The 15,712-nt window shown below is 36.5% G+C and overlaps 1 protein-coding gene across 2 annotated transcripts in view; it reads left to right on the top strand.

The window, feature by feature from the left end:
• COL14A1 (collagen type XIV alpha 1 chain) overlaps window positions 1–15,712 on the top strand; it is a 217,781-nt gene that overhangs the window by 71,387 nt on the left and 130,682 nt on the right. For both annotated transcript variants that reach the window (XM_041769636.1, XM_041769637.1), the window contains exons 10-14: window positions 3,947–4,098; window positions 5,262–5,391; window positions 6,139–6,284; window positions 8,949–9,078; window positions 11,123–11,262. In XM_041769636.1, coding sequence (XP_041625570.1) covers window positions 3,947–4,098; window positions 5,262–5,391; window positions 6,139–6,284; window positions 8,949–9,078; window positions 11,123–11,262 — 698 coding nt within the window. The remainder of the gene's footprint in view (window positions 1–3,946; window positions 4,099–5,261; window positions 5,392–6,138; window positions 6,285–8,948; window positions 9,079–11,122; window positions 11,263–15,712) is intronic.

Here is a 15,712-nt window from a genome sequence, read left to right as displayed (position 1 = left end):
TTGTCTTCTCTCTCTCTCTCTTTTTTCTTTCTCAGGCTTGCTAGAGCTTTGTTCTTTAGGGAAAAAAAAAAAACTTTTCAAAGAGCTGGCTCTTGGTTTCATATATTTTTCTCTATTTTTACTCTTTTTGATTTCATTGATTTCTTCACTTATTTTTCTTATTTTCTTTCTTTTACTGGTTTTGAGTTTTTCTTGCTCATGCTTTTCTAGATTGTTGAGATGAGAACTTAGATTATGGATTTGCCATGTTTCTGCTTTGTCTAATGTAATTACTAAAAATGCTATAGTTTTCCTTGTCAACACTGCTCTAGCAGTGCTCTACAAATTTTGATATGTGGTATTTTCATTTTCATTCATTTCAAAATATTTTTTTTATCTTCTTTGACCTGTCTTACTTGACCCATTGATTATTTGGAGATGGTTGTTTATAGTTTCAGGGTGTTTGGGTGTTTTTCTGTTACCTTTTTGTGATTGGTTTCTAAATGATAATTGATTTCACTGTCATTAGAGAACACACTCTGTGTAATTTTTATTGTTTTAAATTTTCTGAGGTTCGTTTTATGGCCTAGGATATGGTTTATCTTGCTATATACTCTGTGGGTGCTTGAAAAGGACATATATTCTGCTATTGTCATGTGCAATGTTCTATAAATTTTGACTGGATGGTTGGTTGATGGTCTTGTTGAGTTCTATATCATTGCTAATTTTTCTGTCCAGCCATCTTATCAATAGTTGAGAGAGAGAGATATTGAAGTCTCCATCTATAAAGGTGGACTTGTCTATTTCTTCAGTTCTATCAGTTTTTAGTTTATATATTTTGCAGCTTTTTGGTGCACACACATTTAGAATGCTATGTTTTCTTGATGGATTAGCTACTTATTATTATGTAATGTCCCTCTATATCTTTACTAATTTTATTTGTTCTGAGGTTTACTTTATCTGATACTAGTATAGCCATTTCTAGTTCCTTTCGATTAATGTTTACGTGATATAACTTTTTAAATCCATTTATGCTCAACCAACCTATATCATATTTGAAGTGGATTTTAGATAGACAACATATAATTGGTCATATGTTGTAATCCACTCTGCTAATATCCTTCTTTTAATTGGTATTTTGGGCCATTTCCCTTTAATGTAATAATAGACATGATGGGGCTTAAGCCTAATATTTAGTTTATTGTTGGTTTTTTCCCTTGTTTGTTCTCTCTGATTTTCATTTCTCTGTGTTCCTTATCTTTCTTTCCCTGTGGGTTACTTACAGTTTTTATAATTTTATTTTTATTTATTCATAGTGTTTTTTTTTCTGGAATCTCTTTGTATAGCTTTGTTGGTGGTTGTTGTAAGTATAATATTATATAGTCATATAACTCATTCCAGTCTGCTGCTATTGACACTTAGCAGTTTGAGTGAAGTATAAAAACCTTACCTCCCTTCACTTCCCCTTATATTTGTGTATAATATGGTTGGCTTAAATACTCCCTCTATATATTCAGAAACACATATGAAAGTATTATAATTCTTCAATCATAAAACATAATTTAGAGAACTCAAAAGGAGAAGTAAAATGTATTAATCCATATTTTTATGTCCTCATTCTTTCTTCCTTTCTGTGGCCCTAGGCTTCTGTTTTTTCATTATTTTCTTTCTGTTTAAAGAACTTCCTTTAGTCATTCTTTAATATAAGTCTGCTGGTGGAAAATTATTTTAATTATTAATTTTATTTCATCTGAAAATGTGTTGATTTTCCCTTCGTTCTTGAAAGATATTTGTGCTAGATATAGAGTTCGGGGTTGGCAGCTCTTTTAATGCTTGAAAAATGTGCCAATTTCTTCTGCCCTACATGATTTGTGATGATAAATCTGCTGTGATTAGAATTTCCTTTCACTATAGATAAGGTGTCATTTGTTCCACATAGCTTTCAAGATTTTTCTTTTGTGTTTGGTTTTCAAAAGTTTGACTATGATATGCCTTGATGTGAGTTTCTGTGGCTCTATCCGGGACCATTTACTCATTTCCTTGAATCTGTAATCTATAGTTTTTGCCAAATTTGGAAAAATTTCAGTCATTATTTCTTTACGTACTAACCCATCACTAGATCTCCTCCAACAACATCCCAAAGAGGAAGGGGAGTGGTGCTTTAGTACTAGTAGGTGGGGTTGGATGTCCAAGCTCTCCTTATGGTCTCCACTTGTATCACAGATGGGGATGTGGTAGAAAGATTTGTTACCATCTGTCAGGGATGATTATCTCTCTTCCCTACTTAGTCTTTTCTTACACTACTCTGGCTGTGGGCTGGGAAGGGCTGAATGCTGGGACATGCCATTACAGCCAAGAAAGTTGAGAGTGTTGACTCCCCACTTGGCCTTTGCTGACATGAATGGGGGTGGGGCCACAGGTTTTTGTGTGCTATTTGTCTAGAGTAGAGCAGTTATTGCCTAAAATTGTTCTGTCTTGGCAGGCTGGCCCTTTCCTTGTCCTTTGGCTAAAGAGATCAGGCTTTGTTGGGGCTTTTTTTTTGTCTGTATCTATTGGTGTTTCTAGGTAGTTAGATTCTTTAACTCCATGTCTAGGACATATGAGGTGAAAGGAAAACTCTGGGGACCCATCACTATATCATTCCTTGGGTTCTGCAATCTCTTACCCACATACTTTCTTCTCTCTTTTAGTGTCTTCTTATGCTTGTCTTGTTACATAATTTCCAGAATTTTTAGTTGTACTTAGCAGAAATAATAGGGAAAGTACATCAGTCCTGTCTTCCTGTGCTTCCATGATGAAGCACAACCATCCTGTACTTTTTAACCTTTGTCTGTTATGATATCATTGATCTAGAGGTTATATCTGGCTTATAGGGAGATGAACTGAGAAGGTAATATAAGGATCCTCCTTTGAGAATTTGGTTTTATTTCTTGCCTTCATTGTGTTCAGGGTGTGGAATGATTCTATTTGGCCACATCTCTTCTATCATTCCTCTTTCTCTGGACCAGATCTCTTGGGATAGGTTGGACAGCCAAGCAATAGTTTCTTGAATACATTTCTCTGAGCTTCTTAATGAGACTATTTTAGGGACCAATTTTTCCCACAAAAAAACTCTATACCTGTGGTTTTTGATAGAGCACATAATATAGTTCCTGGTTATAGTTGTGTTCAATACATATGTTTTTTTTCTCATTAATATGGTTACTAAAGTCCCTTTGGGTAAGTCTCTAGAGGGTAAGAAATCCTAAAGTTCAAGGACTTTGAACTCTACATGCCCCAAATCTTTTATAGAGTCATTTGTTTTAACATGTATGTAGCACAAACAAAGTGTTTACATAGTGTCTAGCTTATAGGGAGTATTCAATATATGTTATGTTAGTTGCCTTTTCTTCTCCTTTTATTTCTAGATACTGGCCATTTGTTGAACTGAAGGCTTCCATAAAGAGTCTGTATCCCTGATGCTTAAAAACACAGGCTCTTATGTCCAAAACTCAATTATCAATCTCAGCTCTGATACTTACTAATTGTGAAACTTGGTCACGTTATTTAACTTCATTGTGCCTTGGTTTTTCTTATCTACAGAATGGAAACAATAACTATTGAGAATTAAAATAATACTTCTAAAGAGCTCAGGAGAGTACCCTTAGATACACACATGGTCAACCATTGTTGTGTTTCTATGCTTTTTAAAAATTATCCTATGACAATGTCTTTAAGAAAGATTCTTAGAGTCAAGGACTCTTATTTAAGTTTGTATCCTCAGAACCCAGCATAGTGATTGGTACATAATAGGCACTTAAATGTTTCAATGAACAAATGTAGGCATCAATAATTGAGTCAACTTGTCTAGAGATGAAATCTCAGAGGGAGCACGAGGTCAATAGTCATGTCTGACTAATGGAGTATCTTAGTCTCATGAGAAGTAACTTTGGGAAAGAGGTTCACTTTATGTGTTTCTCTACTTTAGCCTCAGCTCTTGCCACCATTGGGCCGCCTACAGAGCTGATTACTTCTGAAGTCACTGCCAGAAGCTTTATGGTTAACTGGACTCATGCCCCAGGAAAAGTGGAAAAATACAGAGTCGTGTATTATCCTGCCAGGGGTGGAAAACCAGACGAGGTAATAAGGAGACGATATTTTCAAACCATTATTTTCATTCTTTCAAGTCTTCCACAGTAGTGAAGACAAGACAGAAATGCATATATAAGGAGATTATTCTGTCACAAACATTTAAAATTCATTGGACTGAAATACATTTCCAAGTGTTTACTTTGTTCTCCCATCTCTCTGGTATGGCATTTATACTTTCTCCTCCCACCTCTATCAAATAACCCTCAGAACTGGTCATGTGTTCATTTCTTACATAACTTATTTCACTTTTTTTCCTTTTTAAAATTAACAAGTTCTAAAGTAGAAGGAATCAGTAGTTAATTATATAGCCAGAATTCTTTTTTGCTATTCATGTATTCTTTCTATTTTGGAAGTAGTCTGGATTTTCTGCCTTAATGAAGTCTGTGTGTTCCAAATTATGTGGTCATATAGTCCTCCAAGGTTTGGGATTTCCTGGACACTTATTGAGACTAGTGCAATAGAGAAGCCATAATAAAGTATCTGTGGCTGGCCTTTTTCATGGTTTGGCCATCACAGGAGAGAACACCTATTGCCAGATGATTGGATCTTTCCCATTTCCTACCTCTGACAGAGTAATCCCAAGGAATATGTTAAAATGTGATAAACTCCCCCCCCCCTTTCTTGAAGTGAAAATCTTTTGTTGTTCTAACCTTTGATTGACCTCAGCATGTTTCATAATATTCTTATTTATTATGGCAAGATTTTTAGGTTGGGGTGTGTGTGTGTGTGTGTGTGTGTTAGAGAAGTAGATCAGGGACATTTAAATCATCTCGACTAAAAAAGAAGTCTTGAGTGCTTCCAGTGGTTCTATCTTTTTCATGCCTAATAAGCTCTTTAAATGCTTTCCAAAGCCCCATGGAAAAATATCACACGTCAACTGTTTTAAATGGAGGTGTTTAAGATAACAATTAGCCTGAGAAAGACACACTCCATTAGATATGAATTAATAAGGGACTTTTGGACATATTCCATAAAATGTATATCACTTCATGGAGGAATTCAAGGAGAATTGACTGCCACAGTGGAAAAGAGGATGTGGCACAAATAAAATATTTAATGACATATTCTTGCTAGAGATGTTTTGCTTTTTGGTTTCAATTCTGCATGTAAGATATTCCACACTCTCATTCCTCAAACTGTTCTTTAATCAGGTGGTGGTGGATGGAAGTGTATCTTCCACGGTGTTGAAAAGCTTAATGTCTTTAACTGAATATCAGATAGCTGTCTTCGCAATATACGCTCACACGGCTAGTGAAGGCCTACGGGGAACCGAAACCACACGTATGTATTGAATTCTACCCCACATCTGACCTTGTACAGCATTGCTTAGGTGGCCTTTCTTAAACTGGAATTCTGCTCAGGTTGTATTGATGGCCATCCTGAATCCAATTCATAGACAATAGTTGTGGTACTCTATGCAGTACTGATGCATGCTGCAGTTACAGTTTGCAGATGCTATTGAGAGGGACATTATAAAACTCTGCTTTGTTTAGGAGAGAGCAATTTTGATGGTGAAGGGTGCAAAATACACGTATCAATTTAATAAACAAATATTTAGTGAATGTGTATTATGAACTAATTTAACTACTGACTCATTCACATCTCCTCACTGTCTCTGATTGCATTGATGGGTATATATTGACTCATGAATTTGTTCATCCGGCCAACCATTCTGTCTTTACTAAGTGACGCAATGACTGTTTTTAATAGCTGCTTTATATCAGACACTATGCTTGGCAATGGGCATAAAACAGTAGTCTCAGTAGTCACCTTGTTCTTGACTGGTTCCCAGAGAAATGTGCCCATCATTGTAGTAGGATATAAGTAACTAGAAGATGTTGTTCCTGTTTTTAAGCATTCTTTATGTTTACCCTCTCAGAAGGGGTTTGCATGACTGTGTGAACCTATTTCAGGACGAATATTATCTGAAAAGTAAGCTATGTTTGCTTAGTAAATAGTAACACGTAGATACTTTGAAATAGACAGCATACTGATAGATGGGTGAACATTTAAAAAAATCTCTTGCAGTTGCTTTACCCATGGTTTCCAACCTTGAACTGTACGATGTAACTGAGAACAGTCTGAGGGCAAAGTGGAATGCAGTGCCTGGAGCATCAGGATACCTGATTCTCTATGCTCCTCTCACAGAGGGTCTGGCTGGGGATGAAAAAGAGGTAAGTATCTGCTGCCTACTAGAGTCCTAGAATCTTTGACTCCCTGAAAATAAGGTTTTTTGATTATTAAAGTTTAATGTATAAAATTTAGAAAATTCACATTAGTAAAAGGAGGAAAATTACTTGTAATCCCCCCACCTAGAAATACCTCTTATTAACATTTAATTAAGTCCTTTTTAATGATTTTTTAACACAACAAATGGGAATGATTTTGTAGTCTTTTGTTCTCATTTTGTTTATTATGAACATCTTTCCATGCCATTAAATAATGTTTTATATGATTGTTTTAAATGGGTGTTATAGTATCACATTGTTGCTTTGTACTAGGTCAGGATCAATTAATTTCACGTTATTAGACATTAGGATAGTGTTGTATAAATATGCTTTTGTGATCATTCTTAACATATAACTTTATAAGGTTGTCAGATTATTTCTTTAGGATAAATTCCTAGAAATGGAGTTTGTTTTTTCAAAGGCATACAATTATTAAGGCTTATAAGGAGTATTAGCAAATGATCCTAGAGAAATTTGTTATAATTTATACTGCTGTATGCGATTCACAAATGACTATTTTCCCCATACTTAAGAAACTTTTTCTTTTACTAATATGAGAAGTAAAAAAATGCATGGATATTTTTTACATTTAATGAATGAATCTTTGACTTTCAAACGATTTATTTTAGTCTTTGTTTTTAATTTATGGGGAACAATTACTATAATGTAGATATTCAATGAATAATGAGGAAATGTCTGTAACACTTGGGAGTGTTTGAGTAGGCAGAGTGGTCAAGAGAGGGAGTTTAGAACTCAAATCTTTAATATTGTTTAACCATTTTCTTTAACATTGCTTCTGGTGACAGAAATGTTTAGGGCCAAAAGTATGGTGAATCTGAGTATCAGAAGCAGAGCATTGGTGACGTGTGTGTGTGTGTGTGTGCATGTGTGTGTGTATGTGTGTGTTTTATTTCTAAGGTTTAGACAGCTTTAGTTCATTTGGATATAATGTTGATCTGAATTATTTTGGCAGAAGGGAGACTTAGCAAATGACGCTAGAAAGATGAACAACTTCACCAATAAGGAGAAAGATAAGAAAGAAAGGAATACCAGTTCACACCCAGTAGATTAGCAAAAAGTTTTTAAAGTTTACTAATAACTGCATATTAGTGAGCATATGGGAGACAGAATTATTCATGTAAATTGACATGTAAATTGGTACAGCTGCCTTGGAAAATAATTTGAAATCTATCATCAAGATATGTATAATTTTTTAAGGAATGTATCATAAGGAAACCTCCTGCACGGCTTTTTGGGATGCAAGCATTTGGTCAAAGTACAGTGTTGCAAATGATTGATTGACATGTGCATCAATAGAAGGATGGAAAAGAGCAGAATATTTCTACAAAAGAATACCATAAGGGGATTAATAATGTCACCTCTATACCTGTGTATAAACATGAATAAATCTTGAAACATAGTATTGACAGAAAAAAAGTTGCAAAAATTATGTTGATAAAATTCCGTTTATATACATTGTTAAACATACAGAACTATATATTATTACAGCTATATACACAGTAGAAGTAAAAAACTGGATCAATAAGGTACACCTCAATATTAGGATAGAGATAGTGAACAGAAAGGATGAGAAAGAGCTTCTGTTTTATCTAAGTGGGTGACAGGCACTGAGGGGGGCACTTGAAGGGATGAGCAATGGGTGTTATTCTGTATGTTGGCAAATTGAACACCAATAAAAAATAAATTTATTATTAAAAATAAATAAATATATTAGTTCTTTTAAAAATATGACTGGAAGTTATTATGACAAAATGTTCATATTTATTGAATTTGAGTGGTGGGTGCATCAGGGTGCATTAAATTCTTTACATTTATTTTATATATACATTGAGCTATTTCAAAATTACAATTTCAAATTTGACAATAACATTGGCAATTGTGTGATTGGAGACTGATTATGGAGATATTTTTCTTCCTTCCGAAACAAAATAAAACCATGCTATCATGCAGTTGTCACACAACTAAGAATGTTGGTTAGTTTATTTGACTCCAAGGGTCAGAATAATCATTCCAGAATCAAAAAGCAAATTGCCACATTGGATGTCAAGGTGGGTTGATCTCTTCTGTATCCTGGGAAGGACTTGCAATCTAAGTGCATAGGCCCTTTTGTTGAATGGGGCAACAAAACTGGTCTAGCTCAATTAGGCCTGAAGTGAAAACTGGGCAACCAGTCAAGCGACTGGTTAGAATTAGCCAGTGGTGAGAGATGCCCACTTGACTCTGTGCCCAGTGTGCTGCCCTAGACTTTGTACTCTTTCTAGACAACATTTCTAACTCAGTTCCACCCACACTGTTCTGAGGACTAAATTTTTGACACTGTTATTCTGGCTCAGATTCCCACTTGTCCAGATGTAAAGAGTTATCCTAAAACAGCACACATGGGTACATTCAGCTTTATATGGCTCCATGGCATCTGTTCCTAATATAAAATGATACAAGACAATGAAAGATTATGGCTAAAGCATTTGAATAAGGGGTTGTGAGGAGACGAAATCTTGTTCCATGGAGTCTTACCTTTACTCAGTTGCACTCTGATCAACATGAATAGCGCACATTGGCAAGCAATCTCATAACATGTGTTCTTTTCAGATGAAAATTGGAGAGACCCACACAGATATTGAATTGAGAGGATTGTTGCCCAATACGGAGTACACAGTTACAGTTTATGCCATGTTTGGAGAAGAGGCCAGTGATCCTGTTACAGGCCAAGAAACAACACGTAAGCAGTTCAGTCATTCAGAGGAAATGCTGGAATAAAAGCCCCAAAAGACGTTGGGATTCTAAATAGGAAATTCTGGTTTAGGTTGAAACCTCTTAAAAGCTAATTGTAACTTAAGAAAGTGTGCATTTTATTTAGTGGCAGGATATATATTAGTTGATTTAAAAAGGCATCCTTCTGATGCTCCTAAAAAAATGATGTCCTTGGGTACGTGATCCTAGGACTGGCATTTTTGTGCAGTATGGAAACTAGGCATTGCTTCACCATACTGCTAAATTTAACTGAACTCCAGAACATTTTGGAGCTAAGTGTGTACAACACTTAAAATAATTATATTGTTTCTCTCTCTCTCTTATGCATTCTCTCTAGCCCCTTGAGTATTATGAGAGTCACTAAATTCTGTAAGCTCTTTATTGCCAAATAATCAATATGTATTGAATTAGTGAAAATAATTAGTCTTTTCACTAATTTTCACTTTTCACTAATTGGGTGAGGAAGCATCATACTTTGTGGCTGTGGCTGACAACTGTCATCATTTGTCTTTTAGGTTTTTGCTGTGCTGGTTTTATCAGCACTATATCACAGTCTCTCAAAGCAATCCATTGATGGCTTGGTTAAACTCTAACTGCTCTTCTGCTCCTACTAACTATGACCTTGGCCGAGTTACCTCAGTTTTATGACCTATATAATGGGGATATTGTAGTCTCCTTGCAGCCTATTGTAAGGGTTTAATGAGATAACATGAGTTATAATGATTAGTTCCAGAGCTTCTCAGACTCATAGGGCATGCGATAAACCTTAACAATTGGTTTTACTATAAACCTACAAAGGCTCATGAAACTCTCAAAGATTCTTGACAAATTTTAATCTATTGAATCAGAAGGGGATTTTTGAAGAAGTGCAAAAAGCTATGGAATTGATATTAAGAATCTGCAGAAATACAGTGCCTCTTTATTTTTTTTTAATTTTTTTAAAATTTTTATTTATTTATGATAGTCACAGAGAGATAGACAGAGAGGCAGAGACACAGGCAGAGGGAGAAGCAGGCTCCATGTACCGGGAGCCCGACGTGGGATTCGATCCCGGGTCTCCAGGATCGCACCCTGGGCCAAAGGCAGGCGCCAAACCGCTGCACCACCCAGGGATCCCTACAGTGCCTCTTTAAATATTTTTTTTCTCTTTAAATAATTTTAAAGCAACAGCAATGTATTCACTTGGTCTCACAAAGCCAGGGGCATTTATTCAGGGCAGGATTCCTACACTCTTGGAGTCAACAAATGTATATTGAGAACTTGCTACATTGGAGATAAAGATGGGAACAAAATCAATCTCTAATTGTCTGAAATTAGAATATATTGAGAAAGAGAGACAATAGATCAATAAAAGCACAATATAGGAAATAAACCAGGGACAGGTAGCATTGGGGTAGAAGCATTATTTTACATACGATGATCCTGAAAAGCCTTAATGGGAAGATGACATATGTTCAAAACCCTAAGTGTTGGATAACTCAAAGATTTTGGCTTTCCATGGAGTTTCCATTTGCTCAGAGGGAGAGATTGAGAGAAAAGATTAGAAGAGGTGGCAGGAGTTGGTAGTTCAGTTTTGCACAGGTTAAGCTGGAAATGCCTAGTAGATACTCGAGTGGAGTGGACAGAGGCCATCAACACATGGGAAATCGTAGAGAGGAGCAATAGAGAGACTTTGCCAGGATCATACAACAGTTGAGTGAAATAGCTACGATTTAATTTCAGGTGCCCTGGTTTCTTATTTATAGCAGCTGTAATAATAGCATTGGTAGGAGAAGAAAGACACAATATGTACCTAAATCTTATTTCTTTCTAAGCATGTATAATTTATTAATACTATTCCTTCTTTATAAGGGAAGTTTTTTCTTTGTTAATTTTCTTTGTTATCTGGTTGAAATTTTCCATGTCTAAGTAGTTTCAAAATCAAAGATGATAGGGGTTTTTGTTTGGCCATTTTATATACATATATATGCTATTTAACATTTTAATTATTTTCTATTTCACTTCCTGCAAAGTGCCCTTAAGTCCCCCGAGAAACCTGAGAATCTCCAATGTTGGCTCTAACAGTGCTCGGTTAGCCTGGGACCCAACTTCAAGAAAGATCAGTGGTTATCGAATTGTATATAACAATGCAGATGGCACTGAAATTAATGAGGTAAGCTGTGGATCACAATGTCTGGTTTCTTTTTAGTGGTTGTATATTAGCTTTTTATGGCTGCATAACCAATCATCCCAAAGCTACAGTGGCTTAAAACAATCCAAATTGTTTATTTTCTCTCCTAGTTTCTGTGTGTCAGGAATTAGCGTATCAACTACTTGGATCTATCCTTCTGGCTTGGGGTCACTCATGAGATCATAGCTGGATAGTGGCTGGTGCTGGTGTCATCACAACTGCTTCTTCATTCAAATGTCTGGTGCCTGGTCTGGGAAGATTAGATCAGCTGGGAGCCAGAGCAGCTCTCTGTATGTCTAACTAGACTCTTCACATGATCCCTCCAGTATGGCAGCTTTAGGGGAGTTAGACTTTTTACATCCTGGCGCAGGAGTCCCCAGACATATGTCCAAAGAGAGACAGCATGAGGGAATGCTAGGTGAAAGCGGTGTCACCTTTAGTTAGAGAAGTCACAGAATACCACCTTTGCCACACACCACTGGTAGGAGATATCACAAGTCCCCACTTGGATTCAACATGAGGAGGAGCACTGGTCCCACCTCTGGTGGGAGGCAGGTGGGATGGGAGATATATGTTGACCTGACCATCTTTGAAATATACCATCTGCCCCGTGCAAGGAGGTGGGGAAGTAAGTATCTTCCTAGATGTTGTACCCCAGAAATAATGTCAGTGTCATCCACTTTATCCTTCTGCTTTTGAGTAAACAAACATCTGAAAGATGCTAGTTAGATAAATACAAAACTGAATAATCCAAGTTTTATGTAGGAAGATGCTTTTAAGTAATAGAACTTGTTAGAACTCATGAAGATACAGTACCTTATGCTCAGTCACTAATAAACTTCACAAATTCTTCCCTTTTGAATATTATGTTAGCAGGATAGATAGTAAAGTTGTTATTATTTTTCCTCAACTTGGTCCAAGAAGTTAAGACCAAGAGAGAAATATGTTGGATTACATCACTTCTATTTTCTGCCCAAATGAAGAAACTATTTTCATTTGTACAGTTTCCTACAGTTAAATTCAAGCAGTATTTTGCAGAATGCCCCCTCACATGGGACATTGGGTATTGAATACACAATATTGCACATTTGCTAATATTTGATATTTGTATATATTGTGAAATGATCAGCATAAGAAATGTACTTAACATCCACTCAAAAAATATCATAGATTTTATGGCCTCTTATGCTATTTTAGGTTATTTGCCATTATAAAGAATGACCCCAGACTAATACATTAGTTGAGAACTACATCTGCTTTTTTGTAGTTTTTTTTTAATCTTAGGGATGCCTTTGGCACTTACTATTCCTAATTTGTATTGTGCTGGGAAATTAGAAAACTGTATTTGGCAAAACTGAATTTAAAACATGAGGAAATGGTCTACAAATGAAAATCTGAGAAAATTTTATTTGAGCAAAATGCATAAACAATATGTGGTTTTGTGGCATTTCCAATTTGACTGGTGTGTGTGTGTGTGTGTGTTCTTATTTCTTAATTCTTAACCATGCAATTGAGACTAAATGTTGTTAGACAAATGTCTTTTGTTTAAGTGTAATATTACTTTGTCTAATTTTGGAATATATGACTTTAAGGGTGAGTATTCCTACTATATTTTGCTTTAACTTGTATTAATTAAGCTTTTATTTTGTAGATAATGCTTGGGTTTTGGGAAACTTCCAAAACATTCTGGAACTTAAAAATGAACTTAAAAATGTCCCAACCAAAATATGCTTAGTATGTAATATGCGACTGATTGTAATATGCAATTGATTGCATTTAAAAAAATATTTTATTTACCTATTTGACAGAGAGAGCACAAGCAGGGGGAGTGGCAGGCAGAGGGAGAGAGCAGAGTAGGGAGCCAGATGTGGAGCTTGTTCCCAGACCGCTGGGATCATGACCTGAACTGAAGGCAGATGCTTACCCATCTGAGCCACCCAGGTGCCCCGAAGCTTTTGCTTTTGACTCAATTTATATTTCTTTGCTTTATTTTCTGTTCCTCCCATCCTCCTTCCTTTAATTCCTCTTTCTCTCTTTTGTTCTTTCTGCATTATCCCTCTCTCCAACTGCTTGGAGACCAAGGAACAAAAATGAAACAGGGCACCCAAATGTCAATGGTGATGATGAGGATGACGATGATGGTGCTAACACATGATGAGTGCTTACCTTGAGCCAGCCACTGTTCTGAGAGCTTTACAGAGAGCCCCTTTAATGCAATCCTTAGAGAAAACATGCTGGAAGCATGACTTGTCAACGGACGACAGAGCCATCCCAGAGAGCATGTGCTGGGAGAGGGGTTGGGGAAATGTACACGCAGGATGGAAAACTAAAGTGCTGCCATTTGAGTTTTATAAATGAAAGGCGAGTTTTTAGACTCAGACGCAAGTCCAGTTCCCGACAGCTATGACTCAACGAGAGAGCCCAGAGCGGAGCCCAGTCCCTTGTTCCTCGTTGAGGACTCTTTCTTCATCCCTCCCAGAATTAGACTGAAATTAAGCTTTCAGGCCAGACTGAAAAATTTTCAAAAATAGTTATATAAACATGAGATCATGGTCACTTGTTATCATTTTCCCAAATTGTTCTCCTCCTACCTCTTAAAAGTACTACCAACAAAATCAGTTGCAGAACTTAGTCTAAAATATAATGTAACTAAAAAAATAGGTGACACCTTAGAGTTTTCATTTGATGGAATAAAATGATCAATGGTTAATGCATAAAATATGGTCTATTCAGAGTCAAATAAAATTCTTTAGTAAATAAGATAGATATATATGCATATATAAGGGGAAAACATGCATATTTTTGTCTCTTGGTGTACGTAAGATGGTTTTGTTTTTAACTGCTTCGTGTATGTTTGATATCCTCATGAAATTCCTGTTTGTCACAGATTTGATACTTAAAGGTCAAGGCATAACTATCCATTCCAGTTAATAGTTTTTTGTCTGGGAAGTTAGTTCAAGTCCTTGGGCCTCCCATTCCTTGTTTGTACCTAGAATTTGGTTGAGGGGGAAGAGGAGGCTAAACACAACAATGAATATAAAGTCCTTGACATGTTTAAGTGCTCAGTAAACTCAGTTATTATAAATAATATTATGTATTCCAAAGCAATACATAAATATGATTTAGAAGAACATGTCTTAAACTCATATTTTAAATATGGATTTGTCTTTTCTGTGACTTTAATGAAGCCATTCTGTGCGTAGGATTTTGAGTCCAAAATACCTGTGTTGAAGCACTGGGTACTAGCTGGTTTTCCATTGGGCAAGTTCCTTAACTTTTCAGACGCTCACTTTTACTATCTTCAAATTAAGGTTGACAATTAGCTACTCTACAACGTTGTGTACTACCTATCAAAAGAGCTATTACACAGGAAGCATGCAGATAATACCCAAACCAAAGTAAACATTAAATGCTAAGAATGGCCTATAATTTTATCAGGCCCAAATTCAGAAAAAGAGAATCCATATTTTCAGTTAATTCCCGCTACGGAACTAACACCCTGGCTTAAAATAATAACCCATGGTTATGCAACCTGGGCAGAGCTCAGCAAGGACAGCTTGGCTCTACTGCTCTATGTGGTGTCAGCTGAGGTGACTCTTGCATTCATGTGAGAGTTTGAGCCAGAACTTCCAAGATGACTTCACTCCTGTGTCTGGTATCTTAGCCGGGGTGGCTGAGAAGGCTGAGGTTGGTTGGCCCTCTCCAGCAGAATGGCTCAGGGTTCCAAAAGTATGAAAGTGGAAGCTCCTTCCCAAAGGACTGACACTGTCTGTTTTACCTGCTATTGATTTCTTAGTGATGTATATGCTTCCTGGATTGGTTCTGAGTTCTGATGAGCCCATTATCATCTCTCTTAAAAATGATCTTTGGTGCCTCCTCTATTCACTCAAAAACAAATATAATTCAACATGCAATACTGAGGAAGATAAACAGGGTCTTGCCCTGAAGGGGCTTACACTTTATGCAGGAGAAAATAAATGAATATATAGGAGATAAAATGATTTCAGGCTGTGTTTGGTGCTGGGAGGAAACAAATAAGGGCAGTGTTAGGGGATAGCCCTACTGAGATAGGTGGAAAGAGAAACCCCCTGTGAGGAGGTAAAAGTTAAGCATGGTCCTGACAGATGGCAAAGGCCTAGTTTTGAAAAGAGCTAGGGGGATAGGGTCCCAAACAGAATGAATTGCATGTGCAAAGGCCCTGAGGTGAATTAGACATGGAGCTGACAAGCCAGTGTAGCCAGAGACCAGTGGGTGATCAGAACCATGGCAGGAAAAAGGAGCCTGCTCCAGATTATGAAAAGCCAAGAGGTCATCACAGGATGCTTGGTTTTGATTTGGAAAGCCATAGATAGCTAAAGAAATTTAAGTAGGACAGTGACCCATTTCATATTTTGGTAAAGGTCATGTTGACTCCCATGAGCAAATCTATACA

The sequence above is a fragment of the Vulpes lagopus genome, chromosome 9 (genome assembly GCF_018345385.1).
Source record: "Vulpes lagopus strain Blue_001 chromosome 9, ASM1834538v1, whole genome shotgun sequence".
In the NCBI taxonomy this organism is placed as follows: Eukaryota; Metazoa; Chordata; class Mammalia; order Carnivora; family Canidae; genus Vulpes; species Vulpes lagopus.
The sequence above is the reverse complement of the archived record's forward strand: the minus strand, read 5'-3'. Positions and strand labels throughout refer to the sequence as shown.